The sequence below is a fragment of the Rhinopithecus bieti genome, unplaced genomic scaffold (assembly GCF_001698545.2).
Source record: "Rhinopithecus bieti isolate Rb0 unplaced genomic scaffold, ASM169854v2 scaffold_641, whole genome shotgun sequence".
Lineage (NCBI taxonomy): Eukaryota > Metazoa > Chordata > Mammalia > Primates > Cercopithecidae > Rhinopithecus > Rhinopithecus bieti.
Window position 1 is genome coordinate 1,025,569 of NW_016803417.1, and position 20,066 is coordinate 1,045,634.

Sequence of the window (20,066 nt, forward strand, 5' to 3'; positions counted from 1 at the left end):
CAGTGTGACCACCTCCCCTCTCACAATGTGACTCCCTCCCCTCAGTGTGACCACCTCCCCTCTCAGTGTGACCATCTCCCCTCACAATGTGATTACTTTTTCTTTCACAGCATGACCACCTCCCCTCAGTGTGACCATCTCCCCTCTCACAGTGTGACCACCTCCCTGACACAGTGTGACCACCTCCCCTATCACAGTGTGATTACTTTTTCTCTCAGCATGACCACCTCCCCTCAGTGTGACCACCTACCCTCACGCAGTGTGACCACTTTTTCTCTCAGTGTGACCACCTCCCCTCAGTGTGACCACCTCCCCTCACACAATATGATCACTTTTTCTCTCATAGTGTGAATACCTCCCCTCTCACAGTGTGACCACCTCCCCTCAGTAGTGTGACCATCTCCCTTCACACAGTGTGACCACCCCTTCCTCCCCTCATTACCCTTATGAATTCAACTTCTTTAGATTCCACATGTAAGTGAGATCATGCAGTATTTGTCTTTCTGTACCTGATTTTTTTTTTCTTTTTTTTAAGACAAGGTCTCACTCTGTTGCCCAGACTGGAGTGCAACGGTACGATCTCGGCTCACCACAACTTCTGCCTCCTGGGTGCAAGCAATTCTCCTGCCTCAGCCTCCTGAGTAGCTGGGATTACAGGTGCACACCACTACCGCCTGGCTAATTTTTGTATTTTTAGTAGAGACGAGGTTTCACCATGTTGACGAGGCTGCTCTTGAACTCCTGACCTCAAATGATCCACCTGCCTTGGCCTCCCAAAGTGCTGGGGTTACAGGCCACCGTGCCCGGCCATACTTAGCATATTATACTTAGCGTAATGTCCTCCAGGTTCATCCGTGTTGTTGAAAATGACAGAACAGAACTTCCTTTTTTTTAAGGCTGAATAGTATTCCATTGTGCATATATACCATAATTTCTTTATCCATTCATCTGCTGATGAACACTTAGGTTCAGTTCATGTCCTGGCTATTTTGAATAGGCTGCAATAGGCATAAGAATGCAGATATTTCTTTGATACACTGATTTCATTTGGATACATACCCAAAAGTGAGATTGCTGGATCATATGTAATTCTATTTTTAGTTTTTTGGGGAACCTCCATACTGTTTTCCAAAATGGTTGAACCAATCTACATTACCACCAACAGTGAACAAGAATTCCCTTTTCTCCACATCCTTGCCAACCTTTTATCTATAACAGCCATACTAACAAGGGTGAGGTGGTAGCTCACTGTGGTTTTAATTTGCATTTCACTGATGATACATGAGGTTGATCCTTTTTTAAATATATCTTTTGGTCACAGTAAGTCCTCATAGCGTCCTAGAAACTGTAACTTTAAGTGAGATAACATGTATCAAAACAAATTTTACCATAGGCTAATTGATAAGAACAAGAGTGAAGTTCCGACAGCATATTTGTGGTCACTAAAACATCACCAAACTTCTAAATAAAGATCAAAAACACTTCTAATATTAAACACTAAAATAATTGTGGGCTATAATACATTTAAGAAAGATTAACATAAACAAGTAAGGTAATTATTTACCGAATTATTTCAGTTCTGGGTGGTGGGTTGCTGGAGCCTATCCTGGCAGCTCAGGTCACAAAGAGGGAACCCATGATGAACAGGACCCTTCCCATCACAGGGTACATTCCCACCCACATCTGCACCCACACTCACGCACACTGGGACCATTTTGACATGCTAATTAACCTTTTGTGTCTGGCTCTTTTCACTTAGCGTGGTGTTTTGTTTTTTTCTGATCTTTGAACTCCAGTGTACCTGGTGAAAACCCACAATGCACACAGACATGGGCAGAACATGCAAACTCCACAGACAGTGGCCCAGGAATGACTTTCTTTTCCTCATCAATGTTACAATGAAAGGATGTTATTTGAGGACCTACCGCATGTCTTCTTTTGAGAAGTGTCTATTCAGGTCCTTTGCTTATGTTTATATCAGGCCATTTGCTTTCCTGTCGGTGAGTTGTGTGAGTTCCCTATATATTTTGGATATTAGCTAAAATTGGATATCATACATCAAATCAGATGTATGATTTGGAAATATTTTCTCCCAGTCTGTGAGCTGTCTCTTCACTCTGTTGTTTTCTTTGCTGTGCAGACGCTTTTACATTTGATGCAGACCCACTTGTCTGTTTTTGCTTTTGTTGCCTGTGCTTTTGGTGTCACATCCAAAAAAATCCTTTCTGAGACCAATGTCAAGAACTATTTCTCCTATGTTCTCTTCTAGAAGCTTTACAGTTTCCGGTCTTATGTTTAAGTCTTCACTCCATTTTGAATTGATTTTTGTGTATGGGCTGAGAGAAGAGTCCGATTTCATTCTTCTGCATGTAGATATCCAGTTTTTCTAATACCATTTATTGAAGGGACTGTCCTTTCCCCATTGTGTGTTCTTGGCACTTCTGTCAAAAATCAATTGACTGTAAATGTGTAGGTTTGTTTATGACTTTGTATCCTGTCCCACTGGTACATTTATCTGTTTTTATGGCAGTACCATGCTGATATGGTTTGGCTCTGTGTCCCCACCCAAATCTCATTTCAATTTGTAATCCCCATGTGTCTGTCAAATGACAGAGGTGTTTGGATCATGGGGGTGAACTATGCTGAGAACTATGCTGTTCTCCTGATAGTGAGTGAGTTCTCATGAGATCTGATGGTCATAAGTGTTTGGAAGTTCCTCCTTTGCTCTTCTCATGCTCCTGCCACCTTGTGAAGAAGGTGCTTGCTTCCCCTTCCACCATGATTGTAAGTTTCCTGAGGCTTCCCCGGCCATATGGAATTGTGAGTCAATTAAATCTCTTTCTTTCGTAAATTACTCAGTCTCAGGGAAGTTCTTTATAACAGTGTGAAAATGGACTAATACACATGCTGTTTTGATTACTATAGTTTTGAAATATATTTTGAGATCAGGTAGTGTTATGCCTCCAGTTTTTGTTTGTTTGTTTTTTCTCAAGATTGTATTGGCTATTTGTGGGTCTTTTGTGGTTCCATAAAATTTTTAAGATTGTCTTTTCTGTTTCTGTGAAAAATGACATTGGCATTTTGATAGGAATTGCATTGAATCTGCAGATTGCTTTGGGTAGTATGGACATTTTAACAATATGAATTCTTCTAATCTACGAACACATGATATTGTTCCATTTATTTGTGTTGGCTTCAATTTTTTTCATCAATGTTTTATAGCTCTCATTATACAGATCTTTTAACTCCTTGGTTAAAAACTCCTAAGTATTTTTTTTATGCTTTGTAAATGGAATTACTTTCTTAATTTCTTTTTCAGATAGTTTATTGTTAGTGTATATCAACAGTATTACTATTTTTTTCTAGATGGAGTCTCACTCAGACTGGAGTACAGTGGCATGATTTCGGCTCACTGCAACCTCCACCTCCTGGGTTCAAGAGATTGTCCTGCTTCAGCCTCCTGAGTAGTTGGGATTACAGGTACCTGCCACCACGTCTGGCTAATTTTTTGTATTTTTAGTAGAGATGGGGTTTCACCATGTTGGCCAAGCTGGTCTTGAACTCCCGACCTCAGGTGATCCGGCTGCCTTGGCCTCCCAAGGTGCTGGGATTACAGGTGTGAACCACCGCGTCTAGCCAACACTACTGACTTTTGTATGTTGGTTTTGTATCCTGCAACTTTACTGAACTCACTTACCAGTTCTACCAGTTTTTTTGTGGAGTCTTTAAGGATTTTATGTATATAAGATCATGTCATCAGCAAACAGAGACAATTTCACCTCTTCCTGTCCTAGCTGGATGCTTTTTACTTCTTCTTTTTCCCTAATTGCTCTGGTTAGGACTTCTAGTCCTATGATTAATAGAAGTGGCAAGAGTGGGCATCCTTGTCTTGTTCCTGATCTTAGAGGAAAAGCTTTCAACTTTTCACCACTGAGAATGATGTTAGCTGTGGGCTTGTCATATATGGCCTTTATTGTGTTCAGGAACATTCCTTTTATACCTGATTGTTGAGAGGTTTTTTTTTTTTAATCATGAAAGGATGCAAATTTTATCAAATGCTTTTTCTGCCTTCTAGCATAATGTTTTGAGGTTCATGTGCTTTGTATCAGTACCTCATTTCTCTTCATGGCTGAATACTATTCCATTGTGTGGCTAGACCACATTTGTTTATCCGTTGATATGTTGATGGACATTTGGGTTGTTTCCTCCTTCTGGCTGTTCTAACCAGTGCTGCTTTGAAGATTCTTGTACAAGCAATCTTTAGAATACCTCATTCAATTCTTTGTTTGTTTCTTTTGTTTTTTTGAGATGGAGTCTTATTCTGTCACCCAGGTTGGAGTGCAGTGATGTGATCTCAGCTTATTGCAACATCCACCTCCTGGGTTCAAGCAATTCTCCTGCCTCAGCCTCCTGAGTAGCTAGGACTACTGGTGCGCACCACCACGTCCGGCTAAGTTTTGTATTTTTAGTAGAGATGTGGTTTCATTACATTGGCCAGGCTGGTCTTGAACTCCTGACCTCAGATGATCTGCCCACCTCAGCCTCCCACAGTGCTGGGATTACAGGTGTTAGCCACCACTTCCAGCCTCATTTCTTTTGGATGTATATTTAGAAGTGTAATTGCTGAGTCATATGGTAATTCTGTGTGTAACTTTTTGAGGAACCAATCAAAACATTTTCTATTGCAAGTGTAATTTTACATTCCCACCAGCAATTCAGTTCCCATTTTCCCTACATCCTTACTGTTTCCCCCGTTGTTTTGTATTATAGCCATCCTAGTGGATGTGAAGTGCTATCTCATTATGGTTCTGATTTGCATTTCCCTAATAATTATTGATGCTGAACATATTTTCATGTAAATAGGTTTACTTCTGGACTCTGAATTTTATTCCATTGATCTGTAGATCTATTCTCATGCAAGTACCACACTGTCTTGGTTACTGTGGCTCTGTAGTAAGAAAATGTGAGTTCTTCAACTTTGTTCCTTTTTTCCTCCAAGATAGTTTTGGCTATTTGGAGTCCCTTCCATTTCCATAGGAACTTAGGACCTGCATTTCTTTTTAAAAATGCCCTTCAAATTTTGATAGGATTGTACTGAATTGTAGAATTTTTGGGGTGGTATTGCCATCCTAACAATATAAAGTCTTCAAATGCATGAATACAGATGTTGTCCCATTTATTTAGGTAGTCATTCACTTCTTTCAAAAATGTTTTGTAGTTTTCAGTGTATAAGCCTTGCCCTATTTTGGTTAAATTTATTCCCAAGTATTTTATTCTTTTTAATGCTATTATAATTGTTTTCTTAATTTCATTTTCAAATTATTAACTGCTAATATGGTTTGGATGTTTTGTCCCCTTCAACTCTTATGCTGGAATGGGATCCCCAATGCTGGAAGTGGGATCTGGAGGAGGTGTTTGGGTCCTGGGGAGTATCCCTCATGAATGAATGGCTTGCTGCTGTCCTCGTGGTAATGAGTGAGTTCTCACTCTGAGTTCACGCTAGATCTGGTTGTTTAAAAGAACCTGGCACCACTTCCCTCTCTCTTTTGCTCCCTCTCTTGCCATGTGATACACTGTCTCCCCCTTCACCTTCCATCATGATTGGAAATTTCCTGAGGCCCTCACCAGAAGCAGATGCCAGTACATGTACTTCATGTACAGCCTGCAGAACCATGAGCCAAATCTCTTTTCTTTATAAATTACCCAGTCTCAGGTGTTCTTCTAAAGCAATGCAAACAGATTAATACAACTGCTAATGTAGATAATGGATTATTGTGTGTTGATTTCATATTCTGCAATTTTGCTGATTTCATTTCTTAGCTCTAATAGTTATTTTGTGGATTCTTTAGGATCACATCACCTGAGAATGGAGATAGTTTTACTTCTTCCTTTCCAATGTGGATGTCTTTTATATCTTTTTCTTGCCTGATTGCTCTGGCTAGAACTTCCAAAACCATGCTGAATATAAGTGGTGAAAGCAGGCATCCTTGTCTTATTCCAGATCTCAGGGATACGAATTCAGGTTTCAGTAATTCATTACTGAGTGTGATGTTATCTGTGGGTTTTTCGTAAACATCCTTTAGCAGATTGGAGAAATTCCCTTCTATTGACAGTTTTTTGTCAAATGCTTTTTCTGCACCAATTGAGATGATAGTGGTTTTTTCCCCTTTGTTTTTTTTGATACGGAGTCTCGCTCTATTGCCCAGGCTAGAGTGCAGTGGCACAATCTTGGCTCACTGCAACCTTTACCTCCTGGGTTCAAGAGATTCTCCTGCCTCAGCCTTGTGAGTGGTTGAGATTACAGGTGTGTGCCACCATGCTTGGCTAATTTTTTTGTATTTTTACTAGAGACAGGGTTTCATCATGTTGGTCAGGCTGGTCTCAAACTCCTGATCTCAAATGATCTGCTCGCCTCGGCCTTCCAAAGTGCTGGGATTATAGGCGTGACCCACTGCGCCCAGCCTCCTCTTTGTTCTATTAAAGTGGTGTATTACATTGATTCATTTTTATATGTTGAACTACCCTTACGTTCCTGGGGTAAATCTCACTAGCTGGGTGTTTAGTCCTTTAATATGCTGCTGGATTTGGTTTGCTAATAATCTGCTGGCTATTTTTGCTTCTAAATTTAAAAGGGATGTTGGTCTGTAAGTTTTCTTTTCTTGCAGTGTCTTTGTCTAGCTTTGGTATTAGGGTAACGCTGATCTCATTGAATAGTTCCAACCTCTTCTGTTTTTTGGAAGAGTTCAAGAGAATTGTTGTTAATTCTTTAAATGCTTGATAGCATTCACTAGCGAAGCCATCTGGTCTTGGGCTTTTCTTTGTGTGAGGTTTTTGATTATCGATTCAAGGTCTTTACTTATTATAGCTCTATTGAGATTTTCTATTTCTTCTTGTGTCAGCTTTTAGTTTGTTCATTTCTTTATTTTTTTATTTTTTTTTTTTTTTTGAGACAGAGTCTTGCTTTGTCGCCCAGGCTGGAGTGCAATGGCATGATTTCGGCTCACTGAAACCTCCGCCTCCCAGGTTCAAGTGATTCTCCTGCCTTAGCCTCCTGAGTACCTGGGGTTACAGGCATGTGCCACCATGCTGGGCTAATTTTTGTATTGTTAGTAGAGACGGGGTTTCACCATGTTGGTCAGGTTGGTCTCGAACTCCTGACCTCATGATCGGCCCACCTTGGCCTCCCAAAGTGCTGAGATTATAGGCGTGAGCCACTGCGCCCAGCCTAGTTTGTTCCTTTCTAATAATTTGTCCATTTCATCTAGGTTATGTAATTGGTTGGCAAATAATTTTCATGGCATTTTCTCATAATCCTTTTTCATTTCTATAAGGTTGACAGTAACGTCCCCACTTGTATTTCTGACTTTAGTAATCTGAGTCTTTTTTCTTAGTCAGTCTAGCTAAAGGTTTATCAATTTGGTTGATCTTTTCAAAGAACTAACTTTTAGTTTTATTGATTTTCTCTATTTTCGTATTCTCTATTTCATTTATCTCTGTTCTAATCCTTATTATTTATTTTCTTCTGCTGGCATTAGGCTTAGTTTGGTTTTCTTTTCCTAGTTCCTCAAGTTATAAAATCAGGTTCCTGATTTGAGTTCTTTTTATGTAGGCACTTATAGCTTTAAATTCTGTTTTCTTTGGATTTTCTTTGGATCTCATAAATGTTGGTATGTTGTATCTTAGTTTTCATTCGTCTATAAGCATTTCTAATATCCCTTTTTTATTTCTTTTATGATGCACTGGTTACTTAAGAATGTGTTATTTAACTTCCACAAATTTGTGAATTTTTCCAATCTTCCTTCTGTTACTGATTTCCAGCTTCATTCCATTGTGGTTGGAGAATATACTTTGTATGATTTTAATCTGTTAAAATGTATTGGCACTTGTTTTGTGGCCTAACACATGGCCTATCCTGGAGAATGTTTTGTGTGCACTTGAGAAGAATGTGCATTCTACTGTTGAACAGAGAATTTCATCCATGACTGTTGGGTCCACTTGGCTTATAGTGCTATTGAAGTCATCTATTTCCTTATTGATTTTCTATCTAGTTGTTCTAGTCATTACTGAAAGTAAGATACAGAAGTCTGCATTATTATTTTAGAACTATTTCTTCTTTCAATTCTGCTTTTATTCATATATTTTGAGGTTCTTTTGTTAAGTGAGTATATGGTTATAATTGTTATATCTTTCCTAAGGGATTTTGAAGGATCATTTTGACTGAATAAAATTTCACCTTGGTCAGCGATACGGTGGCTTTGCCTGTAGCTAAATAATGCAGTGCCAGTGTTCCTCTCTTTACCGCCACAAGAGCATTCACGATATCTTGGAATGAGTTTGCTTTTTAAAAATAAATGTTATATTCTTTTTTTTTTTTTTTTTTGAGACGGAGTTTTGCTCTTGTCACCCAGGCTGGAGTGCAATGGCACAATCTGGGCTCACTGCAACCTCCACCTCCCAGGTTCAAGCAATTCTCCTGCCTCAGCCTCCCGAGTTGCTGGGACTACAGCCACCTGCCACCATGCCCAGCTAATTTTTGTATTTTTAGTAGAGACGGGGTTTCACCATGTTGGCCAGACTGGTCTCAAACTCCTGACCTCAGGCGATCCACCTGCCTTGGCCTCCCAAAGTGCTAGGATTACAGGCGTGAGCCATGGAATTTCACTCTTGTCTCCCAGGCTGGACTGAAGTGGCGCCATCTCAGTACACTGAAACCTCCGCCTCCTGAGTTCAAGAGAGGCTCCTGCCTCAGCCTCCCGAGTAGCTGGGATTATAGGCACCCGCCACCATGCCTGACCAATTTTTTGTATTTTTAGTAGAGATTGGATTTCACCATGTTGGCCAGGCTAGTCTCGAACTGCTGACCTCAGGTGACCCACCTGCCTCATCCTCCCAGAGTGCTTTACACTCTGGGATTACAAGCATGAGCCACTGCACCCGGCTCACATTATAATGATTCTAATCTTCATAACAGATGACTTCTAACAACATTCATAGATAATAGATAGGTAATAGTCTTTTCTTACTTTCTTTACATGTGGAAGGAGAAGAAAATTGATATACCAAGCTCTAGGATATCATAGTTAATAGGATTGAACTTCTGTACTTCCCAGAAGACAAGGTAGAAAGTGAAATAAAATGGGTTACATCATTTGAATATTTAAAAAATTTTAATTTTAATTATTATGAGTACATAATAATTGCATATATTTATGGTGTACATGTGATATTTTGATACAGGCGTACAATGTGTAATGATCAAATCAGGGTAAATGGAGTATCCCTCACCTCAAGCATTTATCATTTCTTTGTGTTAGAAACATTCCAATTCCACTCTTTTAGTTATCTTAGAATATAAAATAAATTAGTGTTAACTATAGTCACCCTATTGTTACCAAATACTAGATCTTATTCATCCTATCTAACTATATTTTTGTACTCATTAACCATCCCCACTTTATCCACCCCCTCCTTGCCACCCTTCACAGCCTCTGGTGCCCATCATTCTACTATCTCCAAGAGTTCAATTTTTTTTTAAGCTTCCACACATGTGTGAGAACATACAATATTTGTCTTTCTGTGTCTGGGATATTTTACTTAACATAATGTCCTCCAGTTCCATCCATGTTGTTGCAAATGACAGGACTTCCTTATTTTTATGGCTGGGTAATAGTCCATTGTGTATATAGACCACATTTTTTTTATCCATTCATTTGTTGGATGCTTAGGTTAATCCTCTATCTTGGCTATTGTGAGTAGTGCTGCGATAAACATGAGTGTGTAGGTATCCCTTCGATATACGGATTTCCTTTCTTTTGGATATATACCCAGCAGTGGGATTGCTGGGTCGTATGGCAGCTTTATTTTTAGCTTTTTGAGGAACCTCCAAACTGTTCTCCATAGTGGCTGTACTAATTTTCACTCCCACCAACAGTGTGCGAGGGTTCCCTTTTCTCCACATCCTCGCCAGCATTTGTTATTGCCTATCTTTTGGATGAAAGCCATTGTAACTGGGGTGAGATGATATCTCGCTGCAGTTTTGAGTTTTATTTCTCTGATGATTAGTGATGTTAAGCATTTTTCATATACCTGTTGGCCATTTGTACCTCATTTCAATATCTGAGAAAAGAAATTACTATTATTCTTTAGTGCAGGCTATTCATTTTATTTTATTTTCCTAGTACCAAACTCTTCGGTGAAAGTCCTGCATGTCTGCTCATGTGGCGGTCATTTCCACAGCAGCCTGTCTCCACTGTCACCTCTGTGGCTGCTCATGGTGGCTGGCACTCCCTGGGCCACTCTTCTGTGCCATCGCACATTTCCCCTCTGCTACTCCTCCACAGCTCTCTGAGGTGGGAACGGCTGGCTCCAGTTCTGCAGGAATGGGGGGGTCTGGCCGAGGCCACATTGCGTAGTCCAGCTGAGCTAGGCAGACACCACTCTACACATCACCACTTCCTGTGGCCTTTCCCACCTGACAAACGAAATGCTGAAGATAAAACAGTCCTCCAATGGAGGTTTTTTCTTCCAGAGGTTTCATTTTCTGGAAATCTACAAGACCCACAAGAATGGCTGGAGGGCCTTTAGTGTATATCTTGGGCAAATGTCTGTGGCCACTTCTGATCTGCTGCCTGGGCCTGCTGTCCACACTGAGTTCATTCATAGCAAACGGGTCCACAGCAAATATCTGTACACAGGTGAAAGTTTGAGGGTATCTCAGTGAGTTGTATGAAAAGTGGTGGATGCCTTGGGCTTGACAGTTTCCGTGGCTTCCCTTTTAAGCTTTAAGACTAAAACCCCCTGGCCTTGTGCACAATGTTAACTGAAGAGCTCAACTCTGGGGTTAAGAAAGACGGAGGCACAGAGTTTTGATGGGATCACTTGGAAACGAAGGGCCGTTTACTGTAGGGGCAGCTGGAAGCTACAGATGACATTCTGCGAGGAAGGAAGGTGTCTGAGGAGCTGAGCATTCAGTGAGCCCAGGCTTACAACTCGGGTTCAGGTTTCCCCTTACGTTGGCCTCCTGCAGCCCTGGGTGAAGTACAGGGCCCTGTTTGGCCTGCAGCGCCTTTAATGGATTCCATCACCACATGCACGCCTTCAGCAGCCTCTGACCTGGGCATTCAGCCACCCAGCCCTCCACTCCCTCAGTTGCATTTACCTGCTGGATCCCAGGTCACTGCTGTTTGGTTTGAAATTTAAACCTGTGTTTCCCAATCTAAGCCTGCTTCAGATTAGGAAATGATTTACGTTTCCCAGCCGGACCCTGGGAGTGAAACTGAAAGTGGGGGCACTGAGGAGAAGGTCCCAGGAAACCCACTTTGGCCCCGTATGGTTCAGTAACCATGTTCCCACCTTTGAGGTGAGACACCCTGGAGTGTGAAGCTTGCTGTGTCACCATGGAGCTGATTTAAAATCTCTAAGCTGGTCGGGCGCAGTGGCTCATGCCTGTAATCCCAGCAGTTTGGGAGGCCGAGGCGGGTGGATCACCTGAGGTCAGGAGTTCAAGACCAGCCTGGCCAATATGGTGAAACCCTGTCTCTCCAAAAATACAAAAATTAGCTGGGCGTGGTGGTGGGTGCCTATAATCCCAGCTACTTGGGAGGCTGACACAGGAGAATCGCTTGAACCTGAGAGGCAGAGGTTGCAGTGAGCTGAGATTGTGCCCCTGCACTCCCGCCTGGGCAACAGAGGGAGACTCTGTCTCAAAAACAAAACAAAACAAAACAAAAAACCCCAACCCCCCCTCCCCCCAAACTTCAGTTTCTTCACTGGGAAAGTCAAGATGATAACAGTGGCTCCTCCACCCTCCTTAGATCACAGCAAGAGCTGGGATTCAGTGGGGAGCACACTGGGAACAGGGTGTGTGCTCTCTAGCGCTGCCGTCCAATAAGGCGTGTGGGCGCTCCCAGGTGGAAGTGGCAATGGAGACGTGGGAGCTGCCCATATAGACGGTAAAAGGAGGTGGAAGCTAACCCAGGCCCCAGCCCTTGGCTGAGTGAAGCAGGGTAGAGCCAGGCTGGAGATTCACCCACGCACTGAGCACAGCTGTTAACGTTCCACAGTTCTGCTAGAGACTCTCGTATTGAAAGAAGTATTTTAACTTAAAGTTTCACAAATACCTCATTATTTATACTGCAGAGTCAAATTTCATGCTGAGCACAGAGCCCTTGGGCTATGCAGCCTGATGTCCAGTTAATTCTGTAGTATTTTGAGAAAGAAGTTCTGGTTGTAAAAGGAGTGTGCTTTTGAGGCACACTGGATGGCCTCCCTGTACATCTTTAAAACAACACACACACACATGTTCCGCAAATGGCTGGCAAACACAGGCAGAAACTAAAGGAATGCAACCTTCGTTCTTGAGGGCAAGTAGATGTAACTCAGATTCAGTTTTCTGCCAGCACTCTGAGCTGATCAGAAAAATACAGTTCCTTGTAAAAGGAAAAGAAATTTGCCCCTATAAAAAAATGTAAATAAAATCACTTTCCCTGAAATATCACAGTCTGCATTTACATGCTCCGCAGTTTGCTTATATGAGATACAGTTGTTTTAAAAAGTAAAACCATGAAATGGGAATGTAGGGAAAAGTCTAAATGATCAACAGCTATCAGCTGCTTATAATTTGCAAGGAATAATCCACATATCCATTAATCACTCTTACCTCCTTGGAGGCTAAGATTTGGCGTAACTCTTTCCTGAGATCAATAAAACGATCGTGGAACAGGGCCAGGCACCACGGCTCGGTGAAGTAGCTGGTAAGGAAAGAAGAGACTCAGTGAGCTGGCAACCCTCTCATTACCACTAATAAAGTATTTACCTGCTTTTTTGCCTTTATAAATTACAGTTCTGGCCTCATTGCAATCGTTTGCTCATAAAATGTCTTGTGGAACAGCCTGACCAATCAATTTTTAAAATGGATGTTCCTGCTGTAAGGCCAGGTCCCATAATTACATTTAAAGTGGTTTAATTCAGAGCTGGGGCAAGACCCAGTGAAGAATCCTGATTTTATCAGAATTTAAAAGCCTGAAGACTTGTAAAGAACGGTGTCTCCATTATCTGCCCTCGTTTGAGAAAAACAGATTGCAAGATTAACTACTGCATAAATAAATTAAATTTGGGTAGACAATAACACAAATGTTGTTCATCATTAAGGTTTCTGGATTAATAATGGCCAGAAAAACAGGCTGCCTTGCTGCTGCAACATGCTGTTCGCACGGTCGCATCGATGCTGAATTGAATCTCTTGTGGGAGAGCTGTATTTTTTGGTGTTCAGATTTGCTAACTTTTCACTGAAAGTTGAAATGCTTTCTTATATGGAGAATAATAAGATGATCCTTTATTTAATTGGAAAATTTGATGCATTTTTGGAATAACCAAGAACTCTTATTGGTATTTTAACTCTTACTTTAAGTGTCTTGGAACAGGGAACTTAACTGCTTCAGGGTCAAAGCCATGTCGCTCAGGTGGGCTTTACTCTCCTGTGGATGTGAGCTAGCTGTCCTTATTACTGTTTACAGATGTTGTGTGTGTGCACAGCAGAAGGAAAACCTGGTGCCCCACGTGGATGGGCACCTTCTGTTTTCCAAGACAAACAGTTCTTAGGGATGGAGGTAAAGTGTCCCAGAGGCCACGGGGGCACTAGAGGACAGACACAACGCCGAGAGTCTGTGTTAGGGACAACCTGGCACTCGGCAGTATAAGGCCTTGCCCCGCACCCACTTGCTGGACCAGAAGACGGCATCAGCTCCTGATGACTCGCCCGCGTTGCTGTTCAGGTGGTATGTTCATCCAGCTGTTAACACACCGTCTTTCCTCAGCAGCTGAAATCCCTCATGTTTGTTTCTGTGGCACCATCAGAGCTCCCACCCCCTTGGTTTTGGGGGTCTACGGCTGCCTCTGTCTGGTGGCGGAACCACCACTGCTTTCCTCACTTCCAGTGCCACCTGTTCCAACAACTCAGGTGCTCTTGGGCCATGCTCCCCGCCCAGCGCCTTTACCACTCTGCCCTCTGTGCTGCCCGTTGGGGACCCGTCATCGTCTGCTTCAGAGAGGGAGTTCTGTGAAGTGCCACTTCCCCTGGGAGCCCACTGTGGCCTGTCACGAGCTCTGGCCCTCCATCTAAACACCCAGGTTCCCACAGCCTTGTCATACAGAATAGCGTCACTGCCCTAAAAAGCCCTCTCTGCTCTGCCTACTCACCCTCTCTCCTTCCCTCCCTCTGAACCCCTGGCAAATTAATTTTGGAGGAACTTGAATTGTATTAGAGAAAATGGGGCTGTGTAACAATTTTGTAAAACATTTTTAAAAATCCTAGTGTCCAGGTTTTATTTCAGAAATAGAGTGGTGTTCTCCCAACCACACTCCACCACACATCACACTTGCCAGCAACTCTAAAGGGAATGGATTTGCGACTTGAGGCTGTGCGCTCCGGGTGCCCACGGTGGCTGGCCCAGGGATGGGCCTCGGGGCCCAAAAGCTCCTGGCAAAGACCTGCATGGTGAGGGCAGGGCTCAGGCCTGGCTGCTTTCCTATATCCAAGGACAACTTTAGCACCAGCTACAGGCTCCCAGGTGAGGGTGGCCAGGAGGGGTGAGGGTGTCTGGGATCCTGTGGGCTTCTTAAAATCATCCTACAGCAGCAGCATGGCAGCTTTCATCATTCAAATTGGAAAAGCTCTGAATTTAACCAAACCTATTTAACAATTGATCATAATGTTGAGTCAAATGAAGGTGGTTTCCTTTTGATACAAGAATGTTAGGAGGAAATTGTGCTTTAAGAAAAGTTTTAGGAACCAGGTATGATGTGTCATGCCTGCGATCCCAGCACTTTGGGAGGCCAAGGTGGGAGGATCACTTGAGGCCAGGAGTTCAAGACCAGCCTGGACAACATAGCGAGACCCCCATCTCTATAAAAAATTAAAAAATAAAAAAAATTAGCCAGATGTGGTGACACATGCCTGTGGTCCCAGCTACTAGGGAGGCTGAGATTGGAGGATCACTTGAGCCCAGGAGTTTGAGGCTGCAGTGAGCTGTGATCACGCCACTGCTCTTCAGCCCACTGCACTCCAGCCTAGGTGAAGAGTGAGACCCCATCTCCAAAAAAATAAAAATAAAAGTTTTAGACCTCCCCCAGTTGAATGATTTCTATGCTTTAGGCTCCTTCTGTATCCACAGGAAGGAGAGAAGCATCTTGGATCCTGGCGAAGCTTAGGGCCAGGTTTCCGCCAGGTACTTATGGTGCCATCAGCATTTGTGATGAGCTTTTGGGAAATTTGTATTTCCATGAATATTGTGAATTTTAAAAACAAAAAATATTAACTTTTTTTCCTAATTTATATTCAAAAGGGGAAGACTACTAGGAGCCATGAAGTACCCCACACAGCCTGCCGTCTAGAAATCTTCAGGAGAGAGGGCCAGGTATGCACATGGCCCCAACGTGCTTTTTAAGGGGCTGTGTGCATTTGGGTGTCAATGCCACAAAAATCACTTTTGCACAGCTGTGAGAAAAAAGTTACACCTTTTGAAGACTGAAATAGAAGACCTTACTGTCTCTGTTCATGCTGCCAAAGGCCAGCCTGGTTTATTTGGGAGGACTTAAATTCCCCGTCACTTCTTCAAATAATACACTTTTCCAAGAAGCCCTGGGAGATTTTGACTTGCGGAACTGAATTAACCATTTCTGGTCGATATAGTCCGATCGTTAAGCAATTGACTAAATGTCTCCAGAGGTCATCCTCACCCACTCATCCAGGCAGTTTCATCGACAGACTCACAAACAGGGTGGGGATGTGAAGGCCGGCTTGGCCATTGGGCACGCTGAAGCCTGAGGAAAGCTGATCAACACGACACACTGGGAGAAGTTGTAGGAAAAAGTCCAGCACATCTACGGGGAAAGAGAAGTGGTAAAGGTGTCCTTTAAAGGCCGGGATCTCAACTCCAAGGCCAAGGCCTTCCTGGCCAGCAGGAAAGGAGTGCTGTGACTGCAGGTGTGCCTTTTCCAGCACTGGCATGGCGTGGCAGGGCGCGATGAACTACGCACCAGGTGGCAAAGAGGAGGCAGGTGGCAGGGAAGAAACACATCACTTTTTCCAAGATTTTGTTTGTTTGTTTGTTTTTAATAAAAAGCATTCTAATTTTCTCTTGGCATGAAAAAAAAATTTCTGCTTTTAGAGCTGTTCACAGGCTCCCCAAGCTGCCACTCACGCCTGCAGAGAGGGCTGCTGGAAAGTCAGAAGTCGCTTTTTTCCGGGCAGGCAGCTGCCACCAGGGAGACCTGCGGGTTTCCTTAGAGAATGATGCTCTCGCTTGTACATGTCCTTTCCTGCACTGCGGAGGGCAGACTGTTCTCCTTCTAAGATGCCTGCCTGAACGTCAAGCTCAGCCATGAGTCTCAATCTTGTGATACGAGAGGATAGAGCGTAGCTAGTGGGGCTTGCCTCTCTATGAAGCAGCCTGTGTCATGTCTCCATTCGATACACAGAAGGTAGGCAGTGATAAATATCATGGTAGCAAACAGATACCCAAGGCCAGGTATGATATACGATGCATCTACTTTGGCCTGAATAACATTTGGAATTTGGGTTTCAGGCCTTTCTTTGATGAGTCAGATTAGGCAATGCTGTGTCCTCGCTTTTGTGTGGCAGCCATCAGCTCAGTTGCCGAGGATGCCCTCCGTGGTTCGTCCTTGCTTTCCCACCAGCCTGGCCAAGATTGCTCCTCTCCATGGGTCACAGCAGGCATCTGGGTGTGCCAAGCCTGGCAAGAGGTCTGGGTGAGAGGGAGGCAGGATTGCAAACATGTTTCCTAAAGCCCCTTTGCCCCATGACCTCTTCCATGGTGGGATGTCTGCTAAGAACACTAGAACTATGTCCTAGCTTTCTTTTTTCTTCTATCCATCCATCCATCCATCCATTTATCCATCCACCCATCTATCTATCCATCCATTTATCTGCCCGCCCATCCATCCATCCATCCATCCATCCATCCATCCATCCATCCAGATGTGGCTGTGCTGCCTGAGCTATCCTGCATACCACCTGGTGGGTGCTTACTACACTCTGGGAGGCATCCTGTTCTATTATAGCTTCATGCTGGAGGCACACTTAGATACATCTGGGGATGCAAACCCACAGACTCTGTTACACACAATTTCTGTGCATTATCTCATTTCATCCTAATTCTAACCCTAGAAAGTGGGACATGTTGGCCCATTTTACAGATGAAGACATAGATTCAGAGAGCTTAAATGAGTTGCCCAAAGTCACAGAATTAACAAGTGGCTGAACTAGGTCCTACCCATAGTTCTGTGTGACCCATGCTCTGAACAACTGTGCAACCAAATCCCATTTCCTTATGCTTTTTCCTGAGTCTCCCTAGCAACTCTCTTAATCACCCCAGTTTCCCACGTATCCCCTACATTAGCTAGGATTAGATATGATTGAAATTACAGAAAGTTTCAAAGTAACTGTGACTTTCAAAAGGCAGAAGTGTATTTTTTCATGTAAAGAAGGTCTAGATGGGGAGTTTAGGGCTGCCAGGGTGGTTCCATGGACATCAGAGCACAGTACGTTCATAGGGGCCTTGGCCTCATGATTCAAAATGGCTGCTGAGCTCCAGCCGTCACATGGTTCTGGGATGAAGTATGGGAAGAAAAGGACTCATCTCCTTTCTTCTAAGGAGAGTTCCTGGAAGTTTCACAAAGCACTTCCATTTATATCTCATTGGCCAATGGTTGGTCATATGACTTTCTTGGTTGCATGGGAGGCTGAGAACCAGTCATTTATTTTAGATGTGATGTACTTCCCTATAAATCAGAATTCTGTTCCTGAAGGGGAGAGAATGGATGTTTTATCAGCTGTGATACCCCAAAGACTCTACAGCATCTATTTTTAACAAAAATCTTTTCTTAAATTTATGAAAATTGGGAGATGTTTTTGGTTGAAGTTTCCAGAACTAGAACATGTTTATCACTCTAGACTCCAACTACTCCAAAACTGAACACTCTGGGGAAAAAAATCCACAGAATATTTTCCACAGGTGACTTCTACCTCCAAGCCAGTGGGAAAGTCCCGGTGTCCTCAGAGTCCTACATGTTCCCATCTGGCCCGACCTGGCTTAACTGCAGAGAACAGGCACAATTTGCATTCACACTGTCAGGTAGGGTTAGGACCATTTTATTCTACTCATGAAAGAATGTAAATTCAGGCATTTCAGTACAATTTTCAAAAATAAGAATAGGAACAAGTATTTCTAGTTATTCCTGGGTTTGCTTGGAAGTGAGACCCCATGGCACGAGCAGAAACAACCCTGATGCCCTGCAACAAAAAATCCCGAAGACCGAAATGGAAACCTGACTGAAGACTTCCTTGGGTTCAGCCTGAGTTTGCGAGAATCTGTATCCAGTCAATTTTTTGATTGCTTTGAGGCAGGTCTAGAAAGGTAAGATTAACGATTTTGAAAGCAAAACCAACTAGTTATTTGATGGCCAGTTGTAATTGTCACATGCTATGATCTACACAACAGAAAAAGCAGCAGCCTCGAAATATAATTTGGCTGTGGTTTCATTGTCACAACGTAGAGCTGGCCTCAGATGTTTCCTGCTCTACAGAAAAACAGCTTACAATTCATTGGCACTAAGACTGAAATTCTAATCTTCAGCAGAAATCAGCTATTTTCTGAATGGCTTGTAAAAATCCTCTTTCTTAATGCTACAGAGCAGTGTTTTGCCAACGATTCTGGTTTACCTGGGAATTCAGAAGCTGACATTGCGGCCACATGCAGCGGCTTATGCCTGTAATCCTAGCACTTTGGGAGACCGAGGCAGGCGGATCACTTGAGGTCAGGTGTTCGAGACCAGCCTGGCCAACATGGCGAAATCCGTCTCTACAAAAAATATAAAAATTAGCAGGGCATGATGGTGCATATCTGTAGTCCCAGCTACTTGGGAGGCTGAGGCAGGAGAATTGCTTCAATCCGGGAGGCAGAGGTTGCAGTGAGCTGAGATTGTGCCACTGCTCTCTAGCCTGGGCGACAGAGCAAGACTTTGTTTGTTTGTTTAAAAAAAAAAAAAAAAAGAAGCTAACATTGCTTAAAACTGGGTGCCTCACACCCTAGACTCCCTTGCCTGGCAGCACTGGTGCTGGGAGGCACTGCTTTGCAAGGCTTTCTCTGCTCCAAATGCATGGTTTGCCTCTGCTGGAGGCCACTGGGACCAGCATGATGTGTGTTGTCTGTGAGCTGAACACCCAGAGCTGTCTCAGAGGGAAATCCTGACTAGCCCATAGGCCCCACGACCTCTCCTGCTGAGGGAAGGAGGCTGTGCTCTCTTGCAAGCACAAGTTTTCCTTTACGTCCTTTGGTGTCTGTAAGAACATGGAATCTGACCTTCTGTGCCTTCATCAGGTCACATCTGCTCTGGACAGGACCAGAAATTCCCTGCCACCCTTGCATCCAGAGTCTTAGTTTTCAGAAAGTTGAAGAATTACCTGAAGGATCTGTCTGCTGTCCATTTGTTTTTCCGAATCCCAGATACGCAGCCCAGGAACAGCTTAGAAGATGGAATATGTTAATTCATGAATTACGAATCTAGCCAGTGCTAACATTTCTCTCCTTGCTCTGATCTCTAAGGAGTGGGAAGCCACACATGTGGGCTGAGTTGGTGATCCATTCTCAGGATGCGAGTTGACTAAACAAAGACCGATGCTTGCGTTGGTGGTCTCTCCATCTCAACTCAGATTCGTGTTGCTGACCCGGCCTCAGTTTCCCATTTACTGTCCTTTTTCTTTTTACCCCAGCTCTGCTGCTTGTCAGCTTATGTAATCTAGAGCTAGTTAGCTTTAGTCTCTCTCAGCCTCAGTCTTCTTAGCTGTAAAATGGGGATAATGATGGCCCTTCATTCCAAGAGTTACTATCAGAATTCAAGGAGACACTCCAGGTAAAAGATTTGGCGTTACGCCTGGCACAGGGGAGAGGCTCCATATCAATGATTATTACTGTTATTGTTCTTAATTATCCTATTGCATATATTTGTGTAGGCTGCCTCAAATCCTTTCTGGTGTGAATCAGAAACTA

General features: G+C 43.2%; 1 protein-coding gene across 5 annotated transcripts in view; it reads right to left on the reverse strand.

The window, feature by feature from the left end:
- The window catches only part of CFAP61 (cilia and flagella associated protein 61), a 296,096-nt gene that overhangs the window by 3,148 nt on the left and 272,882 nt on the right, over positions 1-20,066 (reverse strand). For all 5 annotated transcript variants that reach the window (XM_017883237.1, XM_017883229.1, XM_017883246.1 and 2 more), the window contains one exon: positions 12,659-12,749. In XM_017883237.1, the coding sequence (XP_017738726.1) occupies positions 12,659-12,749 (91 nt within the window). The remainder of the gene's footprint in view (positions 1-12,658; positions 12,750-20,066) is intronic.